Source organism: Amblyraja radiata, chromosome 6 (genome assembly GCF_010909765.2).
Source record: "Amblyraja radiata isolate CabotCenter1 chromosome 6, sAmbRad1.1.pri, whole genome shotgun sequence".
NCBI classification, from domain to species: domain Eukaryota; kingdom Metazoa; phylum Chordata; class Chondrichthyes; order Rajiformes; family Rajidae; genus Amblyraja; species Amblyraja radiata.
The window spans coordinates 46,192,731-46,207,892 of NC_045961.1; the positions used below are offsets into that span (position 1 = coordinate 46,192,731).

At 41.3% G+C, this 15,162-nt stretch overlaps 1 protein-coding gene across 1 annotated transcript in view; it reads left to right on the forward strand.

Annotated features, from left to right (window-relative positions):
• them6 (thioesterase superfamily member 6) overlaps positions 1-13,927 on the forward strand; it is a 37,152-nt gene extending 23,225 nt beyond the window's left edge. The window contains exons 3-4 of the mRNA XM_033022680.1: positions 1,780-1,912; positions 13,328-13,927. Of these exons, the coding sequence (XP_032878571.1) occupies positions 1,780-1,912; positions 13,328-13,555 (361 nt within the window). The 3' untranslated portion in view covers positions 13,556-13,927. The remainder of the gene's footprint in view (positions 1-1,779; positions 1,913-13,327) is intronic.
• The last annotated feature ends 1,235 nt before the right edge of the window (positions 13,928-15,162 follow it).

Genomic DNA, 15,162 nt, shown 5'->3' on the forward strand with positions numbered 1-15,162 from the left:
TAGGTGGCCTGGGTGCTTGCCAAGCCGGGCAAAATGGCAGGCTTTTAGGTTGCCCGGCGGGACTTTAGGTCGCCATTGGCACCCGGGCAACCGTTAATTTCGAGCCCTGGCTGACTTTAACATCGCGGAGTCCTGGGACCCTTTGCCGGGGGGTCGCCAGCGCGAATCTCCGCTCAGCGCGGCCTGTGGACATCGGGAGCCGCGGACTCCGGTGGAAGGTGGCTGACGAGAGGTTTCCGGTGAGAGGGCCTGAACATCGGGCTGCCCGTAGCGGCGACTATGGGGTGCTCGGGAGGCCCCGACCACGGGTGAACATTGGGGAACATCGGCGAGGAGGTTGACTGGACTTTGGTTCCTTCCCTCACTGTGGGGAACTTTGGTGCTGCTGTGGGGATGTTTGTGTTGTGGACTACTGTGTTTTGTGTTTTTTTTTTTTTTAAATTCGTATGACTAAGGGGAAAAAGAATTTTGTTGTCTCTTAGACAATGACAATAAATTAAATCAAATCAAATTAAATCTCACTTATTACTGAGCAGCCAGGCATTTTAAAAACATGACGAAGTGATTCACGATTGTTGTTTCTCAAGGTGGCAAAGCGAATGGGTAAAACTTTTGTGGGAAAATTTGCATGGAGGGTGAGGCTGCAATATTGTAGGAGGGAGGGAGGGGAATGAAAATGAAAGTTAAAAGGGGAGGGATTCCCTTGGTGAAATTTTGCTGGATGGCAATTAGCGTCTAGGGTTCAAAGTTAAACAGTGGTGATCTTTGGCTTACTACATGAACCACATGCAAATTGGCATAGTTTATTATAGTTTTATTATGTGTACTGATATAGCAAAGATCTTTGTTTTGCATGCTATCCAGGAAGATCATAATACGCACAGGAACATGTGTCAGGTGGTACAAAAGAGAAAATAGAGTGCAGAATATAGTTACAGCTTCAGAGAAAGTGCAGATTTAATTTTTTTTTAAACCAAAGACCACAATTGGAATATCCTTGGCATATGAGAGGAACATTCAAGAGTCTGATAACAGCATGGAAGAAGCTATTCTTGAACCTAATGGTAGGTGCTTTTAAGCTTTTCATCTCCTGTCAGATGGGAGAAGAGAGAATGACCAGGTGTCCAGCATACCTTGATTTTATTGGCTGCTTTCCTGAGGAAATGAAATATAGATGAAGTCGATTGGGGAGGGAGAAGGCTGATTTTGTGTGATAGACTGGACTACATTCACAACTCTGCAATTTCTTGTGGTCTTAGAGCTGTTCCTATACCAAGCTGTGGTGCACCTGGATAGGATGCTTTCCATGGTGCATTTGTAGAGATTGGTAAAGAAGGGAATGGACAGATAGTGTTTTGGGTCAGGATTGAAGAAGGGTCCCGACCTGAAACATCGCCTGTTCATTCCCTCCGCAAGTGTGACCTGACCCATGGCGTTCCTCCAGCATTTTGTGTTTTGCTCAGTATTCCACCTGTCCTTTTACTATTTTGAAGTCTAATCACATAAGATAAACCATAGGCGCTTTCACAAAGTTCTTGTTCATTATAGTTGATTATTCTTCAATTGTCTTGTTTCCTTTATTTTCTTCTAGTCTAGCCAAGGTTATTCGTAAAATGTCTGGATTATTCAGGATGCATCCCTTTGAAATTTTTTTATTTGAATCTTAGTATTTTAAATAGTTGAGATCAACATTTAACCCGGAATTTTGCACATATATGAATAAAGATAGGATGCTCTTATCGTGTTCTGGAGACTGTAATGGTATTTTGTGTTTTTCAGGTTGTCCCTTTATATCCGCAATGGTCTGTTACATACAACAAGGAAGTTAAAAGCTAATATGGTGGTCGGTGCTGCAACCATACGGTATAGACGATCTCTGCATTTGTTTGAGCAATTCAGGATTAGGTCTAGAGTAAGTTGGTACTTTGTGTACATGGGACAACAAATAATTGGGCAGGGTTGCCATTTTTTATTTTCATAGTTGATAAGTAATTAAGTGGCAGACTAAAAAATGGGTGAGTGAGCAGAGATCAATAGAAGTTTGAAATACAAACATTGCTGGAAACATTCAGCAGAAATGTTAATCACAAAAACTGAAACAGTAAACTGTTCAGGTTCAAGACCCTTCGGCAGAATTGGACCAATGCCTGTGACATTAACTCTATTTCTCTCCATGTTTAGTTTATTATTAGCATGTGTACTGAGGCACAGTGAAAAACTTATTTGCATGCTAACAAAACTGATCAGATATACTATTGGCAAACTCAAGTACAGTAGATGGAGCAAAGATAGCTGCTACATTACTTGTAGGGTGTTTTTATTTCATATTTCCAGCACCTGCAGTTTTGTTCCAATCTAATGGGCTTTATTAGATTCCCATTAAATAGATTTGGGAGGATGGAGACAACAAATTTAAATGTTATGAATGTCAGAAAGTGCTTTTCCTTGCCAGCATAAACTCCAAACTCCCATTTCCTTGAATTCCTTCGAGCAAAAGTTATACTGGTTTCTTATTAGAATGGAAATCCTTCCTGACAAAATATAAGGACTGCATAAATTGTGTGTGTTTAGAAGGTTCGAAAAGGAATTTCCTCAGATATTTTTCCCCCAAACTGATTTGTCATCTTTATCTGGCTTTTACCCTGATATAAATGGTGATTCATTATGTTTTACAGTTAAACATGGCAGATTAGATGAATCAGAGAAGCTAGCCAAGTTGATATTGTATGTTCAATATTTCATAGTGTTCAAGCTAAATCAGGATATTTGCTTTTGGATAAGAGCTTCATAATGCATTTATTTCTGTATACTTTCTGTTATATACTTACCTGATAAGCTTGTTGCAAAAGTGATTTATCCCTTGTACAGGCTTGTTCAGTATAATACAAGGATAACCAGAAGAAAATCGCTCTTAGCTTAGAAATCTATTGTAAATGTAATGAAAATGTTGTATTCCTGTCACTGAAGAAGCTTTGTGTGAATGTACTTTCAAAGAACTAACCAGGGTTTCAGGAAGCCACGCAGGTTATGAAATTTTGATTTGATATCCATTGGGATTATGAGTGCACGTATACATACAGCCCTGTCACTGTTGGTGAAGAATACGAGGTGTTCTCTTTCAAGCATATAATGGGTATATTGGACAACAGTAGGAATATGTGGAATCAGAATTGATTACCTTTTCTTTGTGATGGCAAATCAAAATTGAGATTTTAATGTAATCTTACACCAAAGTCAGTACAAGATTTCAGGCTGGTGGTTGACTGCTCTTTCACCCTGTCTGTTGACTCACTTATCCCTGTTTCTGTGATCCATTGTAAAATGCACAATGTACCCTACAAGTAAGATGTGGACATGTTTAAGATAATCTGACTAAAATAGTTACAGTTTAATTGTTCAATGAATAAAGTTTCTAAACTGAAAGGTGTTTTTGAATATCCAGATCAGGCAAAAAGGCTCAGTGATTTTATTTTTATTTGTAAATACTTTTGACACCTTACTGCATGACATCTTAGGTGTGATGACTATGCTCAGAAGTTCTATTGGGTGGATTTATCATAAGAACAAATGTTTATTTAGAGCCTTTTCATTTCTCCCTGGACATTTCCACATTTTCTATATCCCACGTTACCCATATAATAAATTTGAAACCCAGTCCATGTTTCTGGTTAGGGGAATGTAATTTTAGACCTATAAGATAACTGAGCAGCTGATCTTTTGATTATGTTAAATTAGTGGGGGATTAATGCGAGTAACTGGACACGCAGAAGTTGTCCACATTTCAATTATTGCCAGAGCATCAATCAGAACACCTGACTAGAGAAACTGCAGCTTATTTTGTGTCTTGTCCAAAATGCAGTTCAGTCATTGTGTTTCTATTCCTCGGTTGTCTCCTGATTAACTTCAACTGAGTTTGCATAATTTACCATTGTACAAAAGTTCATAATCCATGAACATACCATGATCCACACAAATGTGTAAGTATTAAGAACAGGACTTCATAGCATCTGTCAATACATTGAATAGCTTTACCTGTCTGATCTCGGAAGTGCTGCATCACAATATAATGCATAATCTCATGAGTACAGGGCAAGGTTGCAGTTGTGAGGTTCAAGGAAACGTTCAATTCAGTTATAGCTCCCATGCTGTGTCATATGTATGTAAAAAAACAAACACTAATAATTGCATCTGAATGTGCTAATTTGGTGTGTGGTGGTGTGTGGGTGGGTGTGTGTTAGGAGGAGTCTGTGATACGGGCTGAATAGGAAGAGTCTGCGATACGGGAGAAGTGGAATTGGTGCGGAGATGTGGTGAGGTGGGAGTTAAGTACTCTTGGCAGCAGAATCATGAATAATTGAGCCATTGGGAGGAGAAATGCATTCAAAATGAGTATTGTTCGTGGATTTCAAATGTGACCACTCTCGCATCTCATCTGGGTTTTTTGTCTACCTTCGATTTTTCCAGCATCTGCAGTTCTTTCTTAAACAACTTGCATCTCATCTGTTCCTTTCAATGGATCTTGGTCTCCCATCTCAAAGAGTAGGTTGCAGATTTTGCAAGTACTGATTCCATTCAGACTTACAAAATGAATGCACCACATTCTTCCACCAACAGTAACATACCCATATCCATAACTGCTTCAGCCAGGCATTACATAAAAAAAGCAGTAAATAGGAGCCCTTCTACTTGTTTCAGGCCCATCATGGCTGATCAGTCACTTCACTGCCCTGTTCTTGCATTGTCTCCATGTGTTTACCATTTTCCTTTCCCTTATATAATTTTAATGAATGTTTATTACATTAAATGTTGTAAGGAGTTCTCTCAGGCAGAATTTTGGACAGAAAGAATCTAATCTTTGTCTGGACAATGCATTCACAGTTCCAATGAGCATCAAATAGAAATGTCATCACCTTTTATGGCTTTCTGAAACACTGATTAGTTATTTGATATTATGTTCATACAGCTATAGCTTCTACAATGAAAGAAATACAAAATCATTATTACATTTTCAGTAGATACTAAGCTAAATGTGATCTCATTCTGACCATGCTTGTATTGTACTGAACAATGAGCCTGACTTCTATTGTGTAAGGTGTGAAATTTTCTTTAACAAGTTATTCAGATGAGTCATTACTGGAAGTAACAGAATCAAATCCATTTCACTCTTGGTTCACGGTCTTGTCAGACTGGCCAAAAATAACTAAATTGTTAGTCTTTCATCTTGATCCTACCATTCGATTTGAAATCTCATTGAAAAGGAACATTACAGAGATGAAAATTTTATTGTCCCTGTCTCTGTTTTGGTTACAATCTTCTAAAAAAGTGCTTTGTAATGGCAGTTCATTCGCGTACAGGTTGTACATGCTCTGCTTGGGGAACAGATAAGGCAATAATAGGGTTTCTGCTCTAGTGCCTAAATTAAGCAAATGTATATTTAAATAGCATGGACAGTTATCAGGCAAAGTTCTTGAGCACAAATAGCAATTACCTTATTTATAATAAGTGAAATGAAATTTTCCACCCACAGGCAGACCAAGCAGCACATATCACTGACCAGAACATTTAACATTGACACTTTGACTTCCATCAATTTCATCTCTTTAAATATTTGGTAAAAGAGTTATTTCAGTATCTGATTACAAGGGTAATAATAAAAAATAACGTCAATGTAAGTAGGTCTTCACAGTGGCACAGCAGTAGAGATGTTGCCTCACAGCACCATAGACCCGTGTTCGATCCTGTCTACGGGTGCCATCTGTGTGGAGTTTGTACGTTCTCCCCTCGTGGGTTTTCTCTGGTTTCCTCCTATATTCCAAAGACATGCAGGTTTGTAGGTTCTTTAAATTGTCCCTAGTGTCTAGGATGGCATTGCATAGAACTAGTGAGCGCGTGATCGATGGTCAATATGGACTCTGCAGGTGAGGCAGCATCTATGGAGCAAAGGAAATAGGCAACGTTTTGGGCCGAAACTCTTCTTCAGACTGTTTGGGTCTACCCATTCACCCTTCTAAATAATGTGTTTGGGTCTACCCATTCACTCTTGCTACAGCCAGCTGAAGTATATTCATGTAATTGGAGTGTTTTCCCTGAATAGGTTCTCACGTACACTTCTACTCAGCGCTTGCATTTCAACCTCCATATCATCAGCTTGTCTTTCTGCTCGTGATGCTTTCTTGTCCAAGTGTTTCTGAGATTATTTCCCATCAGTTGTTTCTTCTTATCCATGTGTCCATTACAATTGTTACTGAGCTTCCTTGCTTGCCTACTACCTATTCGGATGCTTCCTGACCAAGGAGTTAACCCAGAGAAAGAAGTGAAGAGTGAAAAATGGAGGACTATTAGTGAAATTTGAAGAAGAATGCACATAGTGTGCCCTCCATAATGTTTGGAACAAAGACCCATCATTTATTTATTTGCCTCTGTACTCTACAATTTCAGATTTGGAATAGAAAAAATCACATGGTTAAAGTGCACATTGTCAGATAGAGATAGAGGTCAAGAAATGGTAGGGAAGTGCGGAAATGGCCCAGGTGTATTTTAGATTAGATTAGATTACTTTATTAATCCCCTTATTCAGGGGAAATTCAGATGTCCTTGCAGCACACTAATAAAAATACAACATAGCATTCAAGAAGTTTAACATTAAAACATAAAAACATTGTGAAGGCACAAAGTCCAGTCCCCATCCTCTTGTTTACCCAGAGTCGGACCTATTGAGGCCTCCACAGTCGCCGTTACGGGGCCCGATGTTCCCGGCCGTTCTCGCCGGGTGATGGTACTCCGGCGTCGGGAGAACCCTCAGCGGCTTGGGGTGCCAGGAACGGCCGCCTTCTTACTGGAGACCGCGGCTTCCAAGCCAACAGACCACGCTGGACGGAGCTTCACACACTGGCGATCTCGGCGAGAGATCCCAGGCTCCGTGATGTAAAGTTCAGCGCCGCAGCTGGCCGCTCCACAGAACCGCGGCTCCACGATGTTTTTATCGGCGGTTCCAGCGCGTGGACTCAGGCAAGGCATCGCCCGCTCCGCGATAGCGCTCCAGTGCTGTGCCGCCGCCAAAGCCGAGGTTCTGGCCAGGTCCCCTCAGGAAACGTCGCTCCAGGACCCGCTGGTAGGCCGCGAGGACGGGTCGAAGGTGCTGCTCGGAGGAAGGCAGCCTCTCCGACCAGGTAGGCACTTGAAAAAGCAGTTTCCCCCTTCCCCCCCACCACCCCCCACACATAAAAAGATTAGACCCCCCCCGACTACACACTTTAACGTACTAAAAATAATTTTAAAAAGTGAAAAAAACGGACAGCTGCAGGACTGGCAGCCGTACAGGACAGCGCCCCCTCTATTTGAGTGCCGGATGGAAGTTAGTGGTGAAGAGGATGAAGTCGGTCAGTTGTGTGGGTGCAGGAGGTAGCACCAAAGCAATCGTCGATGTAGCGGAGGTAGAGGTCGGGGATGGGGCCCTGTTACGCCTCGAACAAGGATTGTTCGACATACCCGACAAAGAGGCAGGCATAGCTGGGGCTCATGCCCATAGCTACGCTTTGTATTTGGAGGAAATGGGAGGAGTCAAACGAGAAGTTATTGATGGTAAGGACCAACTCCGCTAGGCGAAGGAGAGTATCAGTGGACGGGTATAGATTGATTCTCCGGCCGAGGAAGAACCGGAGGGCTTTGAGACCATCCTGGTGGGGGATGGAGGTGTAGAGTGACTGGACACCCATGGTGAAGATGACGGGATGGGGGCCTAGAGAATGGAATGCCCGGAGACGACGGAGAGTGTATGAGGTGTCTTGAACATAGGTATGGAGGGATTTAACCAGGGGGGATAGGATGGAGTCAAGGTATGTGGAGATAAGTTTGGCTTACCTGTGAATTTTACTTGTTCATTTTCCACCGGTCCCCTGATTAAAATGTGTAATATACAATTCTGAGCACTGTAAACTGAATATCCATCAGATTATAACTCAATTAGGAGTTTATCCAGTAAAGCACTACAGGTGAATTACAACTACCATTGCAGCAGGTGCTATTGTGTTCAACTCGAGGCAATGTGTCTCAAAGGCAGGGAGGATAAATGAATCCATAGTTTTTCCCATCAAATGTGATAACAAGTTTCTGCTGTCAGTCAGACTTTGATTTTCATCCACTTATCTCATGTTGATTCTCTGTGCTTCGTAGCATTGTACTTTCATAAAATTATCAAGTTTATCAGTTTTTAAATCAGTTGCATCGTGTAATTTAAAAATTAACTCCTTAAAAGAGATTTTATCCTCCAGGCTGGAGGGGGAAAAATCAAAAAACCACAAACTGCAGATGGTGGGAATCTGAATGGTTGGGTCTGACATGCTGGAAATTCTCAGCACATCAGCCAGAGAGAAGCTGAAGTAATGAAAGGTAATTGAATATAAACGTTTACTCTCTTTCTCTCTTCACGTTACCCAACCTTCTGAAAAAGAAAAGGAATTCCACAGCGGTTTTCTGAAAAGTTAGTCAAGACTGATTTCAAGAATATGTAGCTTTTCACTTTCTATTTTATTGACATTTTAAAATCTGTAATTTTCCTATTCATTCTGCTGTTGGTACACAAAATTAGATTTTCCATGTCCTATCACCTGGCAAGATACTTCATATTCCATGCATTGAATTAAACAAATACCACTGAACATAACATTGCATCAGCCTCTACCTTTAGTCCATATCCCTGGCTGTTTTTTAAAATTTCCCAATTAGTTTTAGAATCCAGAAAATCTATCTACCTGGGTCTGAATATATCGAACAATTAATTCAGCACCATTTCCCAAATCACCCTGAAAATGAAGGGCAGCAGGCATGTGAAAAGCCACCACCTGCAAGAAGACAGCATCAAGACATGTCACAATTACACAGACACTTACTATTAACCAGTACCAGCTTACGAAATGATAGGGGCACTAGCTGTTGAAAGGTTTCACAATATAAGGCAAAATTTCATCTAGCTAGTTAAACCAAGTCGAGAATGTTTAATTGTCTTACAGTGCATTCAGAAAGTATACAGACCCCTTCACTTTTTCCACATTTTGTTACGTTACAGCCTTATTTTAAAATGGATTAATTTTTTTTGTTATCATCAATCTACACACAATACCCCAGAATGAAGAAGCAAAAACAGATGTTTAGAAATTTTTGCAAAGTAATTAAAAAAAAAAGAAATATCACATTTACATAAGTATTCGGACCCTTTGCTATGACACTCAAAATTGAGCTTAGGTACATCCTGTTTAGATTGATTATCCTTGAGATGATTCTACAACTTGATTGGAGTCCACCCAATTAAATTAATTGGACATGATTTGGAAAGGCACACACTTGTCTAATATAAGGTCCCACAGTTGACAGTGCATGTCAGGTCAAAAACCAAGCCATGAAGACGAAGGAATTGTCCATAGACCTCCGAGACAGGATTGTGTCGAGACATAGATCTGGGGAAGAGTATAAAACAATTTCTGCAGCATTGTAAGTCCCGAAGAGCACAGTGGCCTCCGTTAACAACCCGATGGTCACCCTTGACAGCTCCAGAGTTCCTCTGTGTAGATGGGAGAACCTTCCAGAAGGACAACTATATCTGCAGCACTCCACCATTCAGATCTTTATGGTAGAGTGGCCAGATGGAAGCCACTCCTCTGTAAAATGCCCATGACAGCCCGCTTGGAGTTTGCCAAAAGGCATGGGAAACAAGATCCTCTGGTCTGATGAAACCAAGAATGAACTTTTTGGCCTGAATGCCAAGCGTCACGTCTGGAGGAAACCAGGCACCGCTCATCACCTGGCCAATACCATACCTACGGTGAAGCATGGTGGTGGCAGCATCATGCTGTTGGAATGTTTTTCAGCGACAGGAACTGGAAGAGGGGGAATCGAGGGAAAGATGAACGGAGCAAAGGACACAGATTCTTGATGAAAACCTGCTCCAGAGCGTTCTGGACCTCAGACTGGGGCGGAGGTTCACCTTCGAACAGGACAACGACCCTAAGGACACAGCCAAGACAACGCAGGAGTGGCTTCGTGACAAGTCTATGAATGTCCTTGAGTGGCCCAGCCAGACTTGAACCCGATCGAACATCTCTGGAGGGACCTGAAAATAGCTGTGCATCGACGCTCCTCATTCAACCTGATAGAGCCTGAGAGGATCTGCAGAGAAGAATGGGAGAAATTACCCAAATACAGGTGTGCCAAGCTTGTAGCGTCATACCCACGAAGACTTGACGCTGGAATCGCTGCCAAAGGTGCCTCAACAAAGTACTGAGTAAAGGGTCTGAATACTTATATAAATGTGATATTTCAGTAATTTCTTTTTAATTACTTTGCAAACATTTCTAAACACCTGTTTTTGCTTTTTTATTTTGGGGGATTGTGTGTAGATTGATGATAAAAAAATAAGATTGTAATCAATTTTAGAATAAGGCTGTAACGTAACAAAATGTGGAAAAATACTTTCTGAATGCAGTGTATTTACCCGCAACAGAACAATGGAATTCTTACTTGCTCCATCTGAACAGACTCATTAATACAATAACTTGCAAATATATGGGTGTTCAAACTGGATCGACATAGAGTCATACAGCACCGAAATAGACCCTTCTGCCAAACTTGTTCATGTCGACCAAGATGACTGCAGTCCCATTTGCCTGTATTTGGTCCATATGCCTCTTAATCTTTCCTTTCCATTGTGTAGAGGGGTAGAGTGCTGACATGAATAGAAAATTGGTTGGCAGACAGGAAACAAAGAGTAGGGATTAACGGGTCCCTTTCAAAATGGCAGGCAGTGACTAGTGAGGTACCGCAAGGCTCAGTGCTGGAACCGCAGCTATTTACAATATACATCAATGATTTAGATGAAGCGATTCAAAGTAACATTAGCAAATTTGCAGATGATACAAAGCTGGGTGGCAATGTCAACTGTGAGGAGGATGCTATGAGAATGCAGGGTGACTTGGACAGGTTGGGTAATTGGGCATATGCATGGCAGATGCAGTTTAATGTGGATAAATGTGAGGTTATCCACTTTGGTAGCAAAAACAGGAAGGCAAATTACTATCTAAATGGTGTCAAGTTGGGAAAAGGAGAAGTACAACAGGATCCGGGGGTCTTTGTTCATCAGTCAACGAAAGTAAGCATGCAGGTGCAGCAGACAGTGAAGAAAGTGAATGGCACGTTGGCCTTTATAACAAGAGGAGTTGAGTATAGGTCCTTCAGCAGTTGTATAGGGCCCTTGTGAGACCACACCTGGAGTATTGTGTGCAGTTTTGGTCCCCTAATTTGAGGAAGGACATTATTGCTATTGAGGGAGTGCAGCGTAGGTTTACAAGGTTAATTCCAGGGATTTACAAGGTTAATTCCTTTCATATGCTGAGAGAATGGAGCGGCTGGGTTTGTAATCTCTGAAGTTTAGGATGAGAGGGAATCTTATTGAAACATATAAGATTATTAAGGGTTTGGACACGCTAGAGGCAGGAAACATGTTCCCGATGTTGGGGGAGTCCAGAACCAGGGGCCACAGTTTAAGAATAAGGGGTAAGCCATTTAGAACGGAGACAAGGAAACACTTTTTCTCACAGAGAGTTGTGAGTCTGTGGAATTCTCTGCCTCAGAGAGCGGTGGAGGCCGGTTTTCTGGATACTTTCAAGAGAGAGCAAGATAGGGCTCTCAATGATAGCGGAATCAGGGGATATGGGGAGAAGACAGGAACGGGGTACTGATTGGGGATGATTAGCCATAATCACATTGATTGGCAGTGCTGGCTCGAAGGGCCGAATGGCCTACTCCTGCACCTATTGTTTATTGTGATGACAAGGCTAATAACTATAAAATACAGTAAATGTTTCACTAAATTACTGAAAAGACTAAGGAGGACGCTGGGCTGGTGGAAGATGCCATCAGACTAGACAGTTGTGCAAAAAAGTGGCAAATGGGGAGGTGTGAATTAATACAAGGAATCCAAGGGAATGTGTCATGAAAGAGAGAGGAAGTTTAATTGTTATATGTACTGACACTGGAACAATGAAATTCTTACTTGCAGCAGCATAACTTGCCTGTTAACACAATACTCATAACACAATAAACAAAACAAAAATCAATAAATTAAAGACAATGTTAGTGCAACCAACAGGATAATAAGAAATGTGGGTTACAAAGGAAACTGCATTTGATGGTATGATTCTTAGACTGTCAACTTTATCACTCTTATTATGGCTGTGATTGTCATTGAGTCCTCATTGCTGGTGTGGAATTTGTTATGTGGATTCCTAACATCTAACCATTTGCAACATGTGATGAAATACCTGGGCTGCCTCTCTAAAAACATTCTACATCCATCACTACAACTATAGTAGCATTCAGTTACTTGACACAAGTCTTAAAGAGGTAGCAGCCTTCAAGCAATAACTACTGTTCCCAACCAATGTTGTATACATTTTGCAGACATTGGTTTCAAATTGTGTAGCCAATTACATGGGAGAGTTGTTGGAACAGAGAGATTGGTAGTTTACAAAGCTCTGAGAATTGGATTGCTGCTTTCGATATGGTTCTCAGGCAATGTTGCATTATATTATCATTTATTATTGCAGGAGCAAGTGTGAGACCTACAAGGCTGCAGTAGCAAGACTTAAATATCCAAATGCCTCTCGCCTTCTAATAGACTTTGTGACTCTCTTTGCACACCATTGCTTCCCAATCTTGCAATTCAATCCTCAGAGTTAATTGGAGACACAAGGAACTGCAGATGCTGGAATCTTGAGTAAAACACAACGTGTTGTATTAACTCAGCAGGTCAGGCAGCATCTGTGGGGGGAACAGGTGGGTGATACAGGTTTGGAAGACTTTTGATTGGCAGATGGGTAGAAAGGCTAATGTCAATGAGATTTAATTGTGTGATTTGAGTTATTTTGCATTGTTATAAACAGCTGTTTATCAAGATTATTCCACTTACAGCTGATGGACATTTGTAATGATTTTGATTACAATTGTAGTTTGGTTCAGCAAGACTTCTCTTCACAGAGCATCTTTGGTCATTGCTTTCAGGGACCTTGCAGGAAAAAAAACTCCAGACCATGTTTTGTTTAAAATATCTCCTGTCATTAAGATTAATCGAACACCTTTCATTTTGATCTATTGTTTTCCTTAACTAAAGGGAAGTTTGAATCTGATGCTTAAATCTGCACTGAGTTGAAGGATTAGTAACAATGTTCTGGCCTTATCTTGAGTTAAACTTGAGTCCACCTTGTGCAAGTGGAATCATCCCTCCTGTGGTAACACCATCACTATTTTCTTGCTGAAATATGTGTTCTCTCTCCAACAGATCCTTTGCTGGGATGAAAAGGCATTTTATATCGAGCAGGAGTTCATTTCCTGCAAGGACAGCTTTGTGTGTGCCACCATGCTGTGTCGACAGAATGTACTGTACAGCACCCCAGATAAGTTACTGCAGCTCCTGTGCAAGCGGAAGGTAGAATGCCCAGATTTTCCGGACGAGGTACTGTTATGGACTAAGTACAACCAAGCCAGCAGTGCAAGGCTAAGAGCGTAATGATGTCTTCAGCAAGACCAAACAGTTCTAGGCAAGGAACCAAGGATGGTATAGATATCTAGTGATAATAGCAGTGGTGTATCACTTTAATGTTGACATTCTGCTCTAGGAATTTTTTTATCTTTTAAGCTCCTGACCAAATTATTTATTTTATGTTTCAAGGGAAAGCTTGGATTCACATGCGTGAATGTATTATAAATCAGTGACACTGGATGGCACATATCTTTGAAATTGTATTTATGCAAATTTTGTTTTATGAGCTCTTTATTGTTAAATGCATTAATGTAATTTATTGACGAAATTATATTCATATTTGTTTGATGGAGATGATCATTAATATATAATTAAAATAGTTGTATCTGGCTCATCTTCCCTCAGAGTCCAGTGTAATCCTTTTGCCTGTGATGTCTGCCATCGTTGTTGTGACTTTTCACTAGAACAATGACATCAAATGACAGTAAGAGAGAAAGTGCATCAAGTGTCACCTGAATACTTTTCATATCAGTTCAACTACCTCATTTAAACTTTCACAGACCTGGCCACCCCTGCCATAGCATGGCTATTTAAAATTCAGTTAGTAGATCCTGGTTTACAATTATAAAGTCCCTCCAACATATTTGGCAGTTAATTTTCATCGGACACTGTAAGGCTAATCCTGCAGGATTTACTGCATGCCCCATGGGAGTAGGTAAACCTTTAAGTTTTTGGTAAGAACTTTATGGACCCAGGAGACACACTCACATGCACATAAATCATTCTCTGGCTGTGATTTAGTTTAGTGATACAACATGGAAACTTGCCCTTCGGCCCACTGAGTCAATCACCCGTTCACACTTATTCTATGTTATCCCACTTTTGCATCCACTTGGGGCAATTTACAAAGGCCAATTAACCTGTAAATCCGCTCGCGTTTGGGATGTGGGAAGAAACCGCAGCCACTGGAAGAAATCATAGGGAGAATGTGCAAACACTACAGACAGCACCAAGTCGGGATCGAACCCAGGTCTCTGGCGCAGTAGCTCTACCAGATGCACCATTGGGCTACCCCTCTACCTGTTTAATGTTCTGCTGTACAAACCGTGCAACTTGCACAGGGTACCCAATTGGCTTGTGAGCTGAACCTGAGAGTGACCCTGTGACAGGAAACCATCAGACTGCATGGTTAGCCGAAAGCTTAAAAACCACTTTGTTGAAAAAAACAGGACTTCAAAATTGTATGTATGCAGTTGCCCTGGAAAATTGCCACCATCTATTCCATCAATGCGTCCAATTACAAAGTCAAACATTATGCTGGTCTTTGCCATAATAAGACTTAACTACAAGAGTGAAGGACACTAGCAATTCTGCACCTGAAATACCAGATACAGGTTTAGACTACTTAAGTGCTGGTGGTTTCTCTAACTCACTGGCATCAATGGATAGTGTAAACAGCTTGACATTAAAACATGCAGCATTTTCACCGTTAGCAAGAGCCCTAAAGCCCCTTTCCCACTTGGGCGACCTCCACCACGACCTCTGGTGAGTTTGCCCGCGACCCATAGTCGCGGCAAGGTCGCCACGAGGTCGCAGGAGGTCTTCGTCACTCCTTCATGGTCGATAGTGGTCTC